Raw genomic sequence first — 18,684 nt, forward strand, 5'->3', positions numbered from 1 at the left:
TCCAGGATGTTGGTACTGCTCCTCCTCTTAAAATATTGTTAAACAAAACATTCCTTATCTTTATCAGTAATTTCCCTCCTTGCTTCCAAACTTCCACTGGAATACCATCTGTTCCTGGGGTGTTTCCTATAGATTGGTTATACATCACCATTTTTATCTCATTTTCACACATCCTGTTAGTAATTGAGCCACCTCTACCTATAACCTTGGCATATTTAACTCTTTCATAAACATTCCCATCTGTATCTTTTCTTGATTTCCATATTTCCTTGCTTTATACGGGCATTCATAAAATTTCTAAAATATTTCTACTACTTCTACAGGATCTCTTGTTATTTTCATTGTTTTAGTCTCCCTAAACTTGGTTATAGCCCTTTCTACTTTCTGCTGCCTGAGTTTTTGTGCTCTAGAGTTATTATCAAAAAACAGTTGCTTGACAGCAATCTTGCTAAACTCATGCACATTATTGTGGTAATCCCTTATTTTCTGTCTAGCATTCTGCAGTTGCTACTCTTCTTGTTCTGTGGGATTCCCCCTGTTTTGCAATACTTTAACATTTGTCAGTCCCTCTAAATTCTTGTTACTTCTTAACCATATCTCCCTTTCCTTTATTTCCACCCTAGTTTTAAACTCCACTTTAATTTTATCCCACTCCCTAGCTATATTTTCAGAAGAAATGGTGCAGTGGTGCAGTGGTAGCATTGTTGCCTCACAGCAAAAGGTTCTCCAGTTCGACTCTCAGCTGGAATGCCTTCTGTGCAGAGTCTGCATGTCCTCCCTGCGTTCATGTGGGTTTTCTCGGGGTACTCCAGTTTCCTCCCATGTTACAAAGACGTGTCTGGAGCGTTTCTTCCCAGGCCTCCACTGAAAATTGACTTTGTTCCAAATCAGACTTTCCTGGTAAACAAATGTTAAATAAATAAATAAATCTTCTCTAATAGCTTCTGAATAATTTCCAAAACCCATTCCTTAAATTCCTCTCTTTTCAACAGATAGGTGGGAAAGCACCAATGTCTCATTTTTATTTCATTACTTTTTTTTTTAATTTAGTTATTATTGGTGGATTATCTGAAATTGTTATTGGGTGCATTTCAAGACCTTCAAATAAGTGTACATGTTCCTGTGAAATATAAATTCTAGCTAACCTAGTCCACTTTTTGTATCTTGGAGAATAATATGTAAATTCACTCCAAACTCCTAGTACTGAATTCACATCTTTCATGCCAAACATTTTAATAAATTTCTTCAAAAATCTACCATCCTTTGTTATATTTTCCCTTCTGGGCCCCCCAGACACATCTTCACTGTTACAAACCAAATTCCAGTCTCCACCTATAAGTAATATTCCTTCCTGAAAACTGATGATTTCTCCCAGAATGTTCTTAAGCATAACCTTCATTATAACAGTTTTAGGTGGAATGTAAATATATGCCAGTGTACTCCTCCTCCCTTGCCAGTAGTCCCTTAGTACTACAAATCTACTGTTATTGTATTTTCTTCCTCACTGTTGGAGCTCCTCTGACAATTAAGATAATTCTCCTCTTTCCCTTTGCCTCAGGTATTCCACTGAATAACCATCCTGAAAACCTTTCTTTATCAAATTCACATATTCAATTCTTTCCAGGTGTATCTCCTGTAGCATAGCTATTTGCACTCTACATTTTTTAATACAGTTCACTACTCCTACTTTTTTGTATTTATCTGTGAGACCATTCAGATTTAAAGACATTTCAGAAAGCATTATTTTCTTATATAGCTATTGTCTCACCTTTTATGTACAACTGCTTTTTTCTTAAATGTAACTTTTATGTTACATACATATATTGTTTGGCAGCTTGATATTTTACACAGTTGTTTCTTGCCATATCCATTTGAGCCTATGATATATCTCACAAAACATTTGTTTTATTGAAAGCCCTCAAACAAAAAACAAACACCCAAATACCCCCCTAAAACCTATTAACTTAATAATAACACACAAAACTGTGTACATACTCAAAATTTGATGTTTTACCTTCCTAATAAGAACAAAACTTCTAAACTGATAGCCACACAGATGGACTAGGGTTAACCAAAAAGGTCATTCATGCTAAGACGCATGATACAGTCTGTGCTTTTAGTAAGTGCTGCCTGGTTTTGTCTTATATTTTTACCTCTTCCAGCTGAGAAAAACAATTGAATGGTTTCAGTAAACACTTTCTGCAAGCCATTTCTCTTTATCAGATTGTCTTCTAGGGACATGCAAACCAGACACAAAACTGCTTAGGATACATTGTTTACCATAAAAAGCCTTATAATGTTCAATATTCTTTTTCATTTAATTGCTTTATGTTTAAACTTGTTACTGGATAAAGCCAAGGGCCTTGAGCCAGTCATTCTCCTATGCAAGCATGAGAAAAATCACACTAATTTTTCTTTTGTCATATTGTCTTAACCAGACCCTTCCTCTCTCTGGAATATATTTACTCCTGTTCTGCCTGGTATATAATGAGTAGTCATTCTCCACAGACACTCTGCTCTCTCCCACTTTTAGTACTTTGCCCTTCTTCCACAGTTTTGTAAGAATCAACTCCTTCTACCGATAAGACTGCATCTTTACTATTAAAGGTCTAGGTTGTTTTCTAGTAACCAGATTTAGAGCATACACATAATGTGCCTTTTCAATTAACAATTCCTGTTGTGGAATGCCAGTCCAATTGCTTAATTGTGCTTTCATAAACTTAATACAGTCTGTTCTTTTCAACTTATCTGGTTCAGCAGAAAATCTCAGGTTTTCCCTACATGCTCTGTCCTCTAATTCTATTATTTTTTGAAACATCTCTTATTGTGCAGTCTCATATTTAGCCAGCCTTTTCTTCATTTCATCCTCTGAGTTTTGCAGTTTTATCACCTTATCTGAATATCTGTTTAAAGCTTCTTCCATTTTTTCCAGCTTTTTGTTGTTTGTGTTGATATACTCCATGAGGGTTTGGTTTATTTTAACCAGGTTTGTGTGCAGCTGCTTTATACTTTCCTCTAGGTTACTGGAAGCCATATCTGGAACTTGTACTGCTTCTTGTTGAACAACTGCAGTACTTCTCCAAGTCTGTTTTTCCTCACCTTTTGCAGATGATTTTCCTCCAGGGCTTTTATATTTATTTTTTCCTGGCATCCAGGCAGTGCACTTAATAGTCAGTTACTGAAATTTACCCAAAAATCTAGGTCCACTGGTTTCTCTGCTAAGTTTCTGTTTTCAGACTGGGAGAGACAGAATTGTGTGCAGCCATCTATGACACCCCTGTACTGGCCCAGTAATCAAGGAGCTCAAATCTTCACCACTAACACCAGTGAGGGATGTACACATTGGGAGGATTACAAGTACACACACAGTAAAGTACAATTTCCCTTAAGAACTCACAGAGATCACAGTCAGTCTGGGGCTGCTTTCTGCCTCTTTCTCCAGATCCCCAATAAGACTCCCCACTGGCACAACTATAGGGTTGAGATCTCAGCCGAATGGCCAAGCCAAACCCCCCATCACCCTCTCTGTCCAACCAGTGCATCATGTCCCAGCCCAAGCAGCTCACACACACACACACACACACACACACACACACACACACATACTTTGAGATTTGACATATACACAAACACACACCTGTGAAAGGCTGGCACAGGTTTACTAGCTATGCCCCTTCTGCCCAGACTATAAGGTAGTAGCAGCTGCCACCAGCTACCCTTATTTATCAGCTACTATAAGGCCCTTATCAAAGGGTGACCAGTCCTACTGTGTAATGTTACTATTATCCAAATGACAAGTGTGATCAAGACTAAGGCTATTGGAGTGGCCTATACAGTGTCACCAAATACATATGCAAGTACTTTAAGAGCTTAAATATCTCTAAACAAACCAGCCACAATTAAAAGGTTTAAATATATTTAATAATAAATAATAAAAGAACAAGACAATACTCACTCAATACAGTAACTACAGAGTTCAGAATCACAGGAAATATTTTAAAACAACATTGAAGGACCATTTCAAATAAATACAGAAAACATCTAAACTAATCTTTACTATATTCCTATCTATCTCTAAAGAAATAATATGCCAAAACCTTACTTACAGAGCAAAGCAAATGCAGATGGGAAGTGCTGAATGGATGTTTCTAGATCCAAGACAAGATGCAAAATGCATAGACTTTCTCTGAAAGAGTCCTTAAATTAATAATCAACATTACTACTGGGTTAGCTTGGATGATATCACTCTTTGTCACCTACCTTCAGTTCCCAGGCTAACCAGATACTAACATATCTGTGTTAAAATACTTATCTCCCGGATGTGCAGCTGCTGTGAAGTCACAGAGCAATTAAAACACTTTACATTTTAAACCTAGTAATTATTTCTGTTTCAAGACAATAGAAAGGAACTTTTAGCTCCAGACATTGTGTCTGCTTGCTGCATTAAATAACTTTTATAGCACATCGTAAAACACTTTTAATTTCAACGTATTTTCTTGAAGCTTTGCAAGTTAACTCTGTATGTTCCATCTTCTACTATTAAAGCATACATTTGCACAGTTATATACTTTATATACATTTCTGTTCTTTTCCAGAAGGGGTTACTGTGGTTACATTCTTGAAGCTCAGTATATAACATGTAGTTCTGTATAAATCATAGCAATATTCACAAATAACAGAATTATTTACAAAATTCCAGCTAGCTGGGCTGGCAGCATCACAATCCCCCCCCCCTGAAAAATCAAGCTAGTTTGTCAAGCAACCATTGATAAACCTTACTTGAGAGGGTTGAGCCTATCTGGGAATATCTTACCCCATTCCCTGTCTTGAGAGCCCATCTGCATTGGCATTGCTAACCCCACTGCAGTGCTGCATTGTCATATCATATGCTTGCAACCCTAGGCTTCACCTTAGTAACTTGGCATTTTGCTGGCTGGCTCAATGTAGCCATGTTATGGGATTGTGGTCTGTAACTGCAGTGAATTTCTTTCCACACAGATAAGGCTGAAGTTTCTGCAGTGCCCACACTATGGCTAGACATTCCTTTTCTATAGCTGCATAGCATTCCTCCCTGGTTTGGAGCCTATGACTGAGATATACCACTGGGTGCTCTTCTCCCTCTGCCCCCACCCCATGGTTTGAAGCATCCACCTGCACAACAACATTTTTGCTGTAATCTAGGCTGGCTAACACAAGGGTCCTCCCAAACCTCCTTTAAGCTTCTGGAATACTTGCTCACATGCTGGGGTCCACACTACCTTATCTGGCCTGTTTTTCCTTGACAGGTCTGTGAGGGGAGCAGCTTTGGTACTACAGTTGGGGACGAACTTTCTGTAGTACCCTTCTGTCTCTAATAATGCCCTCAACTGCTTTTTGGTAACAGGGGCAGGCCATGCCTGAATGGCTTCCACTTTGGCAGGCTCTGGCCTGACATTACCACTCCCCACTCTATGTCCCAGGTAGGAGACCTCTGCCATACCCACCTGACATTTTCTAGGATTAATGGTCAACCCTGCCCTCTGTAGTCTGCCCAGCACCTCCCTGACATGCTGAAGGTGTTCTTGTCAGGAATGGCTGTAGATGGTAATATCATCTAGGTATGCAAGGGCAAAATCTCCTGCTCCTGCTAGGATATGATCTACCAGCCTCTGGAAAGTCACTGTGCATTTTTCATCCCAAAAGGCATCTTTGTGAACTTATACAAGCCAAAAGGAGCCACAAAGGCTGACATCTCTCTAGCACTGGGAGTCAAGGTCACCTGCCAGTAACACTTGGTAATATCAGTGGTGGTAAGATACTTAGCCCCACCCAGCTGCTCTAGGGTTTCATCTGTCCTAGGCATGGGGTAAGCATCTTACTCTGTGTGGCTATTTAATTTTCTGTAGTCCACACAGAACCTGGTGCTGCCATCCTTCTTTGGTACCAGCATCACTGGGGAGGCCCAGGGACTGCTGGACTCCTGAATTACCCCTAGTTCCAGCATTTCCTGTATCACCTCCCTCAGAGTCTGTTTGACTCTCTCAGGCACCATATAAGGAGCCTGCTTAATAGGCCTTTGGGGTCCTGTATCCACATGGTGCTGCACCAGGTGGGTCCTGGTTTCCCAGTGAACATGTCCCCAAACTCCTGTAGCACTGCTCAGATTTCCTGAATCTGGGCAGGGGATAGCTGCTGGGACATTGTTACCCCTTCCACTGAGGTGTCAGTCCGAGCCTTACTGAGGAGATCAGTCACCAGATACTCCTCAGACTCCTCCTGCAATCCACTGCAAATACTCAGCACAAGGGCCTCCCTATCATGGTAAGGTTTCATCATGTTAACATGGTACAATTTGTGCCCCTGCCTAGCAGTTCTACCATGTAGTTGACATCACTGACCTTCCTTACCACCTTGTAGGGTCCCTCCCAGGCTGTCTGCAGCTTGTTGTGTCTGACAGGAATGAGAAACATTACCTTCTGCCCTGCAGCATACTCTCTAGCTCAAGACTTTCTGTTATACCAGACCTTTTTCTGCTATTGTTTTTTTGCCAGGTTCTTCTGGACCAAGCCCATGAGTTCCCTGAGCCTTGTCCTGAGGTTTAGGACATATGTCACAATAGACTTCTTCTGAAATTCACACTCATCTTCCCACTCATCTCAAATCAAAACTAGAGGCCCCCACACCCTATGTTCATACAACAACTCAAAGGGTGAAAAACCTGTGGATTCTTGGGGCACCTCTCTCTCTAAGCAAACAACAGATGGGGAAAATATTTGTTCCACTCCCTCTTGAACTGGTCTGCAAATACCTGTATCATGGACTTGAGTGTAGAGTTTAACCTCTCAACAAGACCATTAGTTTGGGGATGGTAGGAGGTGGTCTTTAGGTGCTTTACCCCACAGTACTTCCACAGACAAGCCAGCAGGTCTGAATGAAATTGGCACCTCTGTCAGTCAGTATTTCTTTTGGGAAACCTAACCTGCTGAAAATCTTTAACAAAGCATTTGTCACCTTTTCTGCCTCAATGGCGGACAGAGTCACTGCCTCAGGGTATCTGGTAGCATAATTTATTACCACTAGGATATACTTTTTCTCTGTGGAACCTGGGGTACTCGGAGGCCCCAAAATATCCATAGCTACCCTCTGAAATGGGTCCTCAATCACAGGCAAAGGTATCAAAGGAGCTTTCACCTTGTCTCCTGCCTTGCCTACATTTTGGCACTGCTCACAGGTCCTGTAGTACCGTTACATCTCTGGAAATCCAAGGCCAATAGAAGGTCTGCATAATACACCTCTTGGTATGTTTTATGCCCATATGACCTGCAAAGGGAATATCATGAGCCATGGCTAGGAGTGCCAGATGGTAGGCTCTGGGCACTACCAACTGCTGCATTCTGTCACCCTCTAACCCTCCCTCAGGGGTCCATCTCTATACAGTAACCCTTTTTCCCAGGTTGCTGGGTTAGTTTGGATGACATCCACTTTGTCACCTGTCTTCAGTTCCCAGGCTAACAAGATACTAACATATCTGTGTTAAAAATACTTATCTCCCAGATGTGCAGCTGCTAGGAAGTCACAGAGCAATAAAGATACTTTAAATTTTAAACCTAATAATTATTTCTGTTTCAAGACAATAGAAAGAAACTTCTAGCTCCAGACATTGTGAATGCTTGCTGCATTAACAAACTTTTATAGCACATCGTAAAACACTTCAACTTATTTTCTTGAAGCTTTGCAAGTTAACTCTGTATGTTCCAGATTCTACTATTAAAACATACATTTGCACAGGTATATAGTTTATATACATTTCTGTTCTTTTCAAGTAGGGTACACCGTGGTTACATTCTTGAAGCTCAGTACATAACATATAGTTCTGTATAAATCATAGCAGTATTCACAAGTAACATAGAATTATTTACAAAATTCCAGCTACCTGGGCTGGCAGCATCATACCATCTTGGAAGATTATATACCGGACCGTTGACTCTTAGCCATAATGCCAAAAAGGCATTTGATAGTATTAATTTGACATATGATTGATTTGTGTTTATTTTTTACACTTAAACATTTGGGAGTTTAGGTAGAGTTCATTTCCACCATTCAATCACAGTATCAACATTAACAGAGTTGCATTAAAGTGGGCCCTTATATCTCTCAGAATATCTTGCTTATGGGGACATGAGGCAAGGTTGCTTGCTTCTCTTTTAGTCATTATAGCAAAAGTGCCTCTAGTAATGTTACTGAAATAGCATGAGTCTCTTCGATTAACACATGAAAACTTTATATGGTTGATGTTATGCACATGACTTATTGGTTCCATTTCCTTACATAGATGGAATGCTGGATCTGACATGAGAAGGTTTCATAGGTTCATACTAGGCTATCTGCCCTAGGGCATTTATAAGCCTAGCCAGAGTGTGTTTGGCTTTCGCCACCCATTTTAAATGAATTTTGCTATGCCCTTTTTCGAGGTTAGTATACTGTGCCTCTGTCTAACAGTGACACAGAAGTGATACCCGGGGTAAACCTACGATCTCCCATCCACTCTTCAAGATTCCTCTTGAAGAGAGTCAGTGAGGGACTCTGCCTAACCTGGACTGGGATTTTATTCCAGAGTGAAGGGAGCCTCTGTTTTATGAATCTGTCCCTCCAGCATGTCCTATTTATTTCAGTGCTGAGGTGCAAGTCTCTCAAGCGCGTAGCTCAATAGGATTTGAATTTTCTGAGGTGCAGCATGTCCATTAATTCCGGGTTGGACATGGCTTTATACGTCAGGCACAGATCGCCTCTGAGCAGGCAGTATGCCACTGAGTAGAGCTGGAGTTTCTTTAACCGGGCAGCATATGGCATCTGTTTGAGCCCTTTGATCCTCTTGGTGAGGTACTTTTGGGGTCTTTCCAGTTGCTGCAGATGTCTGGTAAGGTACATCCCAAAAGGGGCATTGTACTCAATTATGGGCCTGATGAGGGATGAGTAAAGAGGCACGATGACCTCCCCTGATCTAGATGTGAATCCCTTCATGATTAGGTGGGCTATATAAAATGTTTTTCTAACCACTTTGGCCACGTGGTTTTCAAATGAGAGATTGCTATCAACTTGGGTCCCAAGGTCCCTAATTACTTCTTCCGTACTTAATGGATTACCACCTATGTGGTAATTTGTGGGCACTTTGTTTTGCCAAAGGGATGACTATACACTTTTGGCATTTAGCTTGAGGCCATGGCTCTGGCACCAGTTGTCTGTTTCTATGAGGCCCTTTTGTAGGATGCTTGTGTCGGCTGGAGAGTCGATTATGGCGCCTAGTTCGCAGTCATCTGCGAACTTGGTCAGCCACAGTCCTTCTGTGTTGGCCTGTACCTCCGAGAAATATATACCGAACAAGAGAGGTCCCAGGACTGAGCCTTGTGGGACGCCACTTGTAACTGGTTTGGAGTCTGACATGACTCCAGCAATTCTAACCATGTGGGTTCTGTCCTTGAGCCAGTTTGTAACCCATCTAGTGACATAGGGGTTTATATTTAATCTGGTGGGCTTATCTATAATGCCTGAGTGGGGTATTGTATAGAAGGCTTTTGCGAGGTCCAGGTAGGCTGTGTGGACCACCTTCCCCTCATCAATGGCCTTAGTGACTGTTTCAAAGAAATCAACCAGGTTTAAGAGGCAGGATCTGCCCTTAACAATGCCAAACTGGGTAGGATCCAGTGTCTGTAGGTCCCCAATATCTTTATTTATGAGGTCCATGATGATCCTTTCCATAGCTTTGCAGACCAAGCTAGTCAGGCTTATGGGGTGATAGTTTCCAGGATCCGTTGAGGCACCACCTTTGTGGAGAGGGACCACTGTTGCTGTACGTCACTCTTTGGGTACATATCCTGTAGTAAGGCTGAGATTGAACAGTAGTTTTATGTTTGGGTTTAGCTCTTCTTGGAGTTCGTGTAGGACGCAGCCGGGTCACCATCTGGTCCCATTGATGCTGTGTTTTTTGCTTTGGAGAGGGCGGCTCTTACCTGAGCATCTGAGATGTCAGGGGGGCAGCACTCTGCTGGGATAGATATTTGCCCTTTTGGTGGGGAGTTTGCTGAACCTGTCAGCTAGGATGTTGGCAATGTCTGTAGGTTCGGTGTATTTTTTGTCATTTTGGACTAATTCTGAGCATATCTGGGAATTCCCACCCAGGTTCCTAACATAACTAAAGAAAGCCTTGTGATTATCCTTAGTGTCCTGTGCAATTTTTCTCTAGAAGCTGGATGTGAATATCCAGTGAGATTAGTTTATGGTCTGATCTTACCAGTGAGGGATACACTTCTGGTCTGGAGCATAGAGCCCCCATGTTGGTGATGATCAGGTCCAGTATGTTTTCCCCTCTTGTGGGAGTGGTAACAAGTTGTTCCATACCATTTGAGTTTATAAATTATAGGAACCTTTGGGTTAGGGTGTTGGAGCTAGAGTAATGCTCCCAGTTTATGTTTGGGTAGTTGAAGTCGCCCAATATAATGGTGTTTGGAGAGACCTTCATATTTTCCAGTGTTCTCAGGAAGGCCGAGTAGGGTTCCTGGGTGTGGGAGGGTGGTCTGTAGCAGGCTATAAACTGGAAGGCAGTTTTACACACTGTTAGTTGCACATGGATAGTCTCTGATGCTTCGTGCTGTGCCACCAACCTGGAGGTGTGGGTATCTTTGACGAATATTGATACTCCCCCTCCTTTTGTGGTTCGGCCCAAGTTTTGGGGCCGAAAAGCATGGTATGAGGTATAACCTGGTAGTGCTGGAGTGCTCTCAGGAGCCTTGAACCAGGTTTCTGTTACTGCACAGATATCGATGTTCTCCATGCTAAGGAGAGTTTCAAGTGCGTGCATCTTGAGGTTTAGACTTCTGGTGTTGAGTAGCATTACTCTTAGTTTCTTATCCCTTGTGATACCTATGGAGGTGGGTTTGTCTTTTGAGCCTTTTCTTGTAGTTTTTACCAATTGCAGTTGTAATCTAGGTGAATAACTAATTGGCAAGTTTAAGTTTTACTATAGCTGATCTTGAATTTTGAAGAAGTACAAATTTATATTTATTTCATTTTCCTGCTGTTTGTTGCAAAAAAGAAAAAAAAACAAAAAAAATTATCCTTGTTTCCTGTCTTTCCTGACCTAGAGTAGTCCAAATACAGGCTTTGCTGTATTCTGGACTTTTGGAAAGTTCCTGTGTTTGACAGAGATTTGTACTTCTTCAAAATTCAAGATCAGCTATAGTAAAACTTAAACTTGCCAGTTAGTTATTCACCTAGATTACAACTGCAATTGGTAAAAACTACAAGAAAAACCTAGCCAAGCTAGAGTTTTCACTGTGTGATACCTTAAACCTCCATAAGTCGTTATGAATTCATTCAGGCCAATAAAGCCAAATCTCACTAGCTATGGACATGCATGTTTCAGCCTCCTTATGACCTCATCAGCACAGCATAAGCGGACTGTTTGGCTATACTTCAGAAACACAGGGTCTTTAAACCCAGCTGATGTCTATAACCATTAAGGCGTCAAGACTTAAAAAGGAAAAATGTAAAAAGTCATGGACATTCAGAAGTCATATAGCTGAAACACGTGATGTTCTTAAGGGGTCATGTGCATATATCCCACAAGCCTCTATTACAGGAAGTTCAAGGTATCACACAGTGAAAACTCTACCTTGGCTAGGTTTTTCTTCTAGCTTTTACTAATTGATTTATCTGTGTGACCTTTTCTACTCTTTGGTATGGATGTTAGTTGGGATATTGTGCAGACACCTTAATGGTTATGGACATCAGTTGGGTCAGTATAGCTTCTGTTTGTGCTGTGGACAGTGTAGTCATTGTTTGTTTTTTTTACTTTTCTTACAGACCTCAGAGGTGTACAAAGAACATTACTATTACTTGTGTTGGGGCAATGTCCTGATAGAAGCAACAAAGTGGAATACATTACTGTAATCACTACTTACCACCTTCCTTACAATCACACATCAGATTGGTACTTGAAGTGGTTGCCTTTAAGGGGTAGGGGTGAGGAGTGAGGAAGCATGCTGTATATATGTATGACAGTAGTCACTTGAAATACATAAATGTAGCCATTTAAGCACATGCTTTCATCCCAACCTAACACCAGAGGGATGCACAGGCAGTGACTGTCTTTTTGGGGGGCTTAGGAAGGCAGGCAGTATTCCCAGATATGATCTCTATATCCTCAAACAATTGTCTTGTTAGTTTATTGTGAGCTACTAGTTTGTCAGCTTTGAGCATTAAGCCTTGGTCACAACTTCTGCCTTCACTGAAAGAAAAAAATAAGAATTAAATTATTTTCTTACTCATTGGATTAAAAGATTGGGAAAATGCTTTAAAATGCATCCAAGACCATCTGTAACCATATGGCTTCTAGGTCTCCTGGCTTAATTGATTTATTACCTAAACTGTTATTATTGTGCTGTCTTGGTCAGGCAGGATGTATTGAAGGAATGCAAAGAAAACTAAAGCTGAACAGCAACACTGAAATTCTTTCCCTAATCAACATTTCTCTTCAGGCGTCATTAGATGAAAAGGTTGTGTAAAATGGAAAAAAACTAAAATGTTCTTCAGAGCATATAGCAAGAAAGTCATGGCTTGTTCAAAAAGCTGAAGAGGAAAAAATGTGAGAAACAGAAGAAAAAAAGTAATGTGCATGGTGTGGGGAGCCCAAGATGAAGGTGGAGAATACTGGAGGATGTGTCTGTATGTGTATTGGGGGGGGGGGGGGTTAAACAATAGGCTGAGCCTAGGCAGCCAGTTCACACAAGTCCAGCCCTGTACATAGAGTTGTTATGGTGCATTGTTGTTGCAACTAAATGCCAGTAACTGTGACTGTCTCTTTGTGAGAGGGGCCATCATAGTGTGGCATACAGGCCTGTTGTAATGTAAGAGCACTGTAGCTACAGGTCAGTCTCTGCGTAGTACACCTAAAACTTTGCTGCATGAACTAAAAGGTTGCTTAGGAGGAGTGGCAGTTGCAGGGTGAAAATTAGAGTAAGAGTGCCCAGTAGGTCCCCAAATTAACATTTACTGGGAGACCCCCAAAATGTTAACACGAACCCTGCTTTTAAGTTTATATGAATTGTTTCATTTGATCCACTACCAGGGGGTAAAAATGTATGAAGCATCTCTATGTACTGTTATTAAACAGTGCAATATTTTTCTTAGAGTGCTCTAAAAATAGTTTCATTTTTCTGAAAACTGCTTAAAAATCACAACACATTAACAATCATTTAATTTATCTGCCAGTGACTGATATGCCCTCTTAAGCCCAAAAAGCTAAGTTTCAGTAAAACCATAGGTAACTTAGATGATGAGGGAAAGCCGGGGTAAACAGGCCCTCAGCTCTTCTGGAACTCAAACAATGTGCATATTACAGTGCCTTACTATTTCTGTCTTTCTTTGAAGCAGCTAACTCACCAGTAAAATCTATTATGTTGTACTTTTACTGCAATCAGTCTATAACCCACAAATGGAGATTTCTTCAAATGTAACTGGATGTCATGCAGTGTTGAATCTCGACAGCTTGGGTGCCCGTGAAATTTGCCTGACTCTCATAAGTTGTAGTTCAGGAAAAATCTGAGTTGCAGAGTCAATGCATACAGTTCACACCACAGGAAATATTTTAGTCATGAATTTTTCTATTGAACTGGTACCTGCAACATTAAGGCTTTCTTCAGTCAGAAAGTCTTCCTATCTGTTTACATGGCATTGAGGGACATAGGCCTACATACTGCCCAGACAATCCAGGTTCAGATAGCATTCTGGACCCTGGAGGAACCAGCTGGAGAGGGAGAGGATTGAAGATGCATGATCTGACGTCATACCACTCAACCTCGTAGTGCATTAAATCTAAAAAAAGCCTAAAATAATGGGGGGGAAAAGGCCCAAAAAATATGGAGAGAGTATTTTCTGAAGGATATGAAACCTGAAACTCAAATGCATGTCATTATTTAGGGACTTCAATCCTCAGAAAATTGCCAGAAAACCACATATTTTATGAGGAGCTGTCCAAAATTATGAGGCAAGAAACTGGACACTGTGAAACTCTGCACAGTTCAAAGGTGCTTACTTCTCCCATGCAGGAGGTTGAGGGGTATGCGTACAGGACACATCTATGACATGAAAGGTAGCTGCACAGCATGTCTACTTCATTTAAGATACTAAATCACTGCTGAAGAGCAGGGACCTAGCAGGAGTCATCCACTGAAAGAAGGGAGGGGCTGTCTTCATGGCTAAATTACTCATGAAGACTGCCTTCAACCCACTCGACATCTATTGCATATCCCTCTCCCAACTGCTTGCATAACATGTAAAGGGGATGAAAAAAAAATCCAGATGGCTGTCTGGATGATAACTTCTGCAAATGGCTATTTCCTGTTAGAAGAACATGGTGAAAATAGTTTAAGTGAATCATAGACTGTGCAGAAATTAGCCAGTATGCACTGTGTAATGCAACACTAGTGACAAGTTTGCCTTTCAACATTTTGTGGTTCAATAAATTGTGAAGGTCTACAGCTGATATAGCTTGGAGAATAGAGAGGCTATTACAAAAGTACAACTATGTTAATAAAAAAAATGACTGTGTGCTGAAGCTAAGTCATACATTTCTTTATCTTCACAGTTAAATGGGTTGGTGTTGGCAAATCAAGAGAGTCCATGATCCAGCTGTTTTAATTGAAAAACACTACCCACTTTGGAATGCTGTAACCAATTAGCCAATTCAGGCATGGCTGTCTGGACGTCACGTTGAAAATGTAAGGCATATTTAAAGGAAGACGATTAAGGAGAATGCTACTACAAATCATCATATTTCATAAGTATTTAATTTTTTTCAGATCAAATGAAATGACTGTAGAAATCTTGATATTTATTTAAGGGAATTATACCTTGTCCCTATGCTCAGAGTTGTACTTCTATGCTTAAAAATATTTGTTTAACAGCAAATAAACATATGATAGTAATGTGAAAATATTATTTAAATAGCAAGCTTTGTAATACCATTATTTTACCATGTCTCGTAAACATATTTTATTTTCCCTTTCCACAAAGGTGTAAGTTAACTTTACTTTATACATAGCATTTCACAGTACAACTAACAGCAGTGCTTTAGATGTATACGTAATTAAAATTAAATGTTTAATTAGAATACATTTTTTGCAAATAAAGTAATTAGGGATCCTTGGTAAGTTCAACCACATCTTGTATAACATTTTAGCTGCTTTACTTACATACTTTTTCAGATGGGAATAGTACAGTAAAATGGCTCTGAAAGAATATCTAATACAAGCATGTCAATTCAGCTTGTTATGTCCCTTTTAAAAGTATTTGATGCATCATTTAGTGTATTTGCATTTCTCATCCTTTCTTGCATATGAGATAGTGCAACTTCCCCATTATTAACATTACTTCATAATGCATGAACATCCTGTCTGTGCTAATACCACATAGACTTCCAAAGTGTATCCCTCTTCTAAATAATATTCCTTCTATTGTAACAAAAATGTACACAGATGTTACAGCCTCCTAAGTACCTTATATCAGGCATTGGTTATTGTCATGGTTTACAATACAACTGAATTTTATAGCAGTTACTTATTCCTGTTATACTGGCTACAGTGAGGGAACAGGTCTCCTTCTGTAAATGTATCAGAGCGAAAACAATTTGTGATGAATCACGATAAGTGTTGTGCATGAGTGGACCACAGAAGGTTTTAACAAGTCATACAAAGCTTCAACAAGGGTATTAAAAACACTGCCTACTGAACTTTAGAATTTTTTTTACTGCAAATATGCCACCACTGAATTATTAAATTATATGGCTCTGTATTGTGAAATTCAAACTGCAATCCATATAGTGTGATAAAGATTGTCAAAACTGTCAAAAGTCAAAATGCTGCATTACAAAATATCATGTTTAAAAGAAAATTACTTATTCACTGATATAATTCAAAATGTTTAAGTATGAGAAAATCTGAAATGGAAGACAATATAATGGCAAATTTACTATTTTGTCTTTTATCTGTTTATTGTTAAATTGTAACCTGCATTAAAATAAAAGGCCACTATTCCTTGTCTTTAATACAAGCAGCACACACGTGGAGAGAATAGAATGCTACTCTGAGCTACCACCTGTACATTAATGCACAAAAGGCTCCCCCATTATGATCTTTACATTGTTAATCCACATAATTGTGTACATACATGCCTACCCACCTCTCCTATAGGTACAGTGCATTGTATTAGCAAAAGGTAATCTGGAAGTCTGCATGCATGAGAAGTCATGGTCATATAGCCTTCTTCAAGCCTACAAGTCAAATGATGTCTTAAATGTTTCCAATATCAGTAACCTAGCTCACTGATAATAGCAACAGATTCCCTTGAATTCTACTATAACTTTTTTTTCAGGCTTCTATAAAATCTTAATTTTGAGTGTTTCTTTGAACTGTATAGATTTCCATCATTAAATGGACTTTTCTTGTTTTGTGTAATGTGTTTGTTAAAGTTGTACCTAATGTACCAGTTAGTAATTTGCTAAAAGAGCGTTTATACATCGACAAGGTGTTGCCTCTGAAAATTCTGCACCTCGTGGTATACGAGTTAATCAGTACATCTTCCTTTTAAATTCCTCTTTTTATACCACTTATTCTTTTAGTAAAACACTGCTAGATCCATCATTTCTTGGACTCGTTTACATCAAGTAGACTACTGAATGATGACCCATACTCTATATGATCAATCATCTAAGTAAAGGTAGCATAATGTCCATGTCTGAATGAGATTATGTAAAAACATCATGCACTGCCAAATGGCACTTTCTTATTTTTGTATTGTGTTATTGTATTAACATATGGTTGAAACATTAGTGACCTATCCACAAGGGCACAAAGATCTTTAACAACTTCAACTAAATGCAAAAACACTATCTCTTTTATTTGACCCAAAGTGTATAACAGAATAGTTTTGGTGTTAAATGCAATATTATCTGACACTGTCCACCCAAACAGTTTGTAAAAATAATCTTGTAATAACGTCTGATCTTCAGTGTAATTACCATCTACTCTTTTTTAGAGTCTTCCATAGATGAACTCATCCTGACTCTTCTAGAAGGTGGTACTGTTGACATGAACATGCTAAATGAAAATAGTCCAATGCCAAACCTTAGGGTACACTCCTTTCCATATTCCTGTTTTAAATAAAATCTAACTTGTACTTAGGTTTATAGGTGCAGGTGATTACTGGAATAACAACCCCGGGGGGGGGGCTTTTTAAACCGAGCCATGCTTCTTAAATGTGTCTGACAGGTTTTCATACTGTAGGGTTATTTTAAGGAGTACATGTAGACTTGGGTATGGGTGATCAAGCATTTACAGGCTGCCTTTATCTAAGAGAGATAAATGCACCCTAACTCTACAGTCTCTGGGACCAAACCAATCAATAATCCAGTTATATACATCCTAGTGTCTTAACTCATTTGTACCATAGCACTATTTCTATAAAGTCTGGAATGGTGCCTACAGTGCAGTGCATTCAAAAACACTTCACTTCCACTCCTGCAGCCCACATTTTAGCTCACACTGTTTATGATTTTTCAGTTCTTTTCTATTATTGTTGCATGTGTACAAACAAGGTCACCAAGGTCTTTGGTTGTGCATCTGCAACCAAGGGGGTAGCTAGGAATACACTGTGTACTCTACACTGTTCAATTTTCTAGACATTACTTAGAGAAACCTTGACTTTTTTAGCCCATAACATGTCCACAACAGTCTAAATTAAGGCCTACAACAAGAGCTACATAGATTGATAAAATATATACTGAATGGTTTTAGAGGAATCGTGATGCAAACATTTGTTAACTGCTCTGGGGGGAAGTGCCAGATGAGTTTTGGGCAGCAATAACAGCACACGAGTACAAAATTAAATTCTCTGGCTACAACACCTGTCTGCAACAATAAGAAGATAAACAACACTGCAGCATTTAACAAATTAAAAAACTGTTTCAACTCCTGAACCTTCCCCACAACTTTCTGCTTTAATATGACCTCACTCTCCTATACTAGGATTACCCTGCCAGTATCAAGCAAGATAATAATGTTTTTATTTGTGTGCTCAAAGAAGCAGCATGGTTGTTTTAAAATTCTTTACTAGAGAAAGACTTTGCTCTGTTAATCAACACCCCTCAAAATGCATTTTCCATGAAACACCAGTGAGCTGGAGAGCCGTCTTGCATCACTATAGTAAGAACCAGTCAGCTGTGGAGGTGTTTGACCAGCTCATTAACATGCCCTGCAGATTCTTCTGCAGCTCTCTCTTAAATTCTGTCACTGTTAACTTACATGGTTATCCGGCTGCATGTTGATTGTGTTTTGGCCGGTATATCTAGCAGTGAAAAGCATGCATTGTGAGATTGCTGAATGAGCAAGAACTCACAAAACTATCAGCCTAAATTGCAACAGTGAAAAACTAAGTAGTAAGTTGTATTGTGCTGCAAATAGTATAATGGTAAAGGTTTTCTTTCCGATTTCCTGCAACATTCTCTAGGCAGCACACATTGCAAAAGATAACATATGGAAAAGAAGCTTCCAGCATTGTTTAAATGTTAGTTAGCTACTTTACTATTTGGCAGTACTGACACCTACTGCAGGATTAATTAATGTCCCATACATATCAGGCTCGCGCAAACATAAT

General features: G+C 39.6%; 1 protein-coding gene across 1 annotated transcript in view; it reads left to right on the top strand.

Annotated features, from left to right (window-relative positions):
• ADSS1 (adenylosuccinate synthase 1) overlaps positions 1–16,064 on the top strand; it is a 512,348-nt gene extending 496,284 nt beyond the window's left edge. Inside the window, exon 13 of the mRNA XM_044074349.1 lies at positions 14,621–16,064. Coding sequence (XP_043930284.1) covers positions 14,621–14,673 — 53 coding nt within the window. The 3' untranslated portion in view covers positions 14,674–16,064. The remainder of the gene's footprint in view (positions 1–14,620) is intronic.
• The last annotated feature ends 2,620 nt before the right edge of the window (positions 16,065–18,684 follow it).

The sequence above is a fragment of the Protopterus annectens genome, chromosome 6.part0 (assembly GCF_019279795.1).
Source record: "Protopterus annectens isolate FY-2018-M chromosome 6.part0, PAN1.0, whole genome shotgun sequence".
In the NCBI taxonomy this organism is placed as follows: domain Eukaryota; kingdom Metazoa; phylum Chordata; order Ceratodontiformes; family Protopteridae; genus Protopterus; species Protopterus annectens.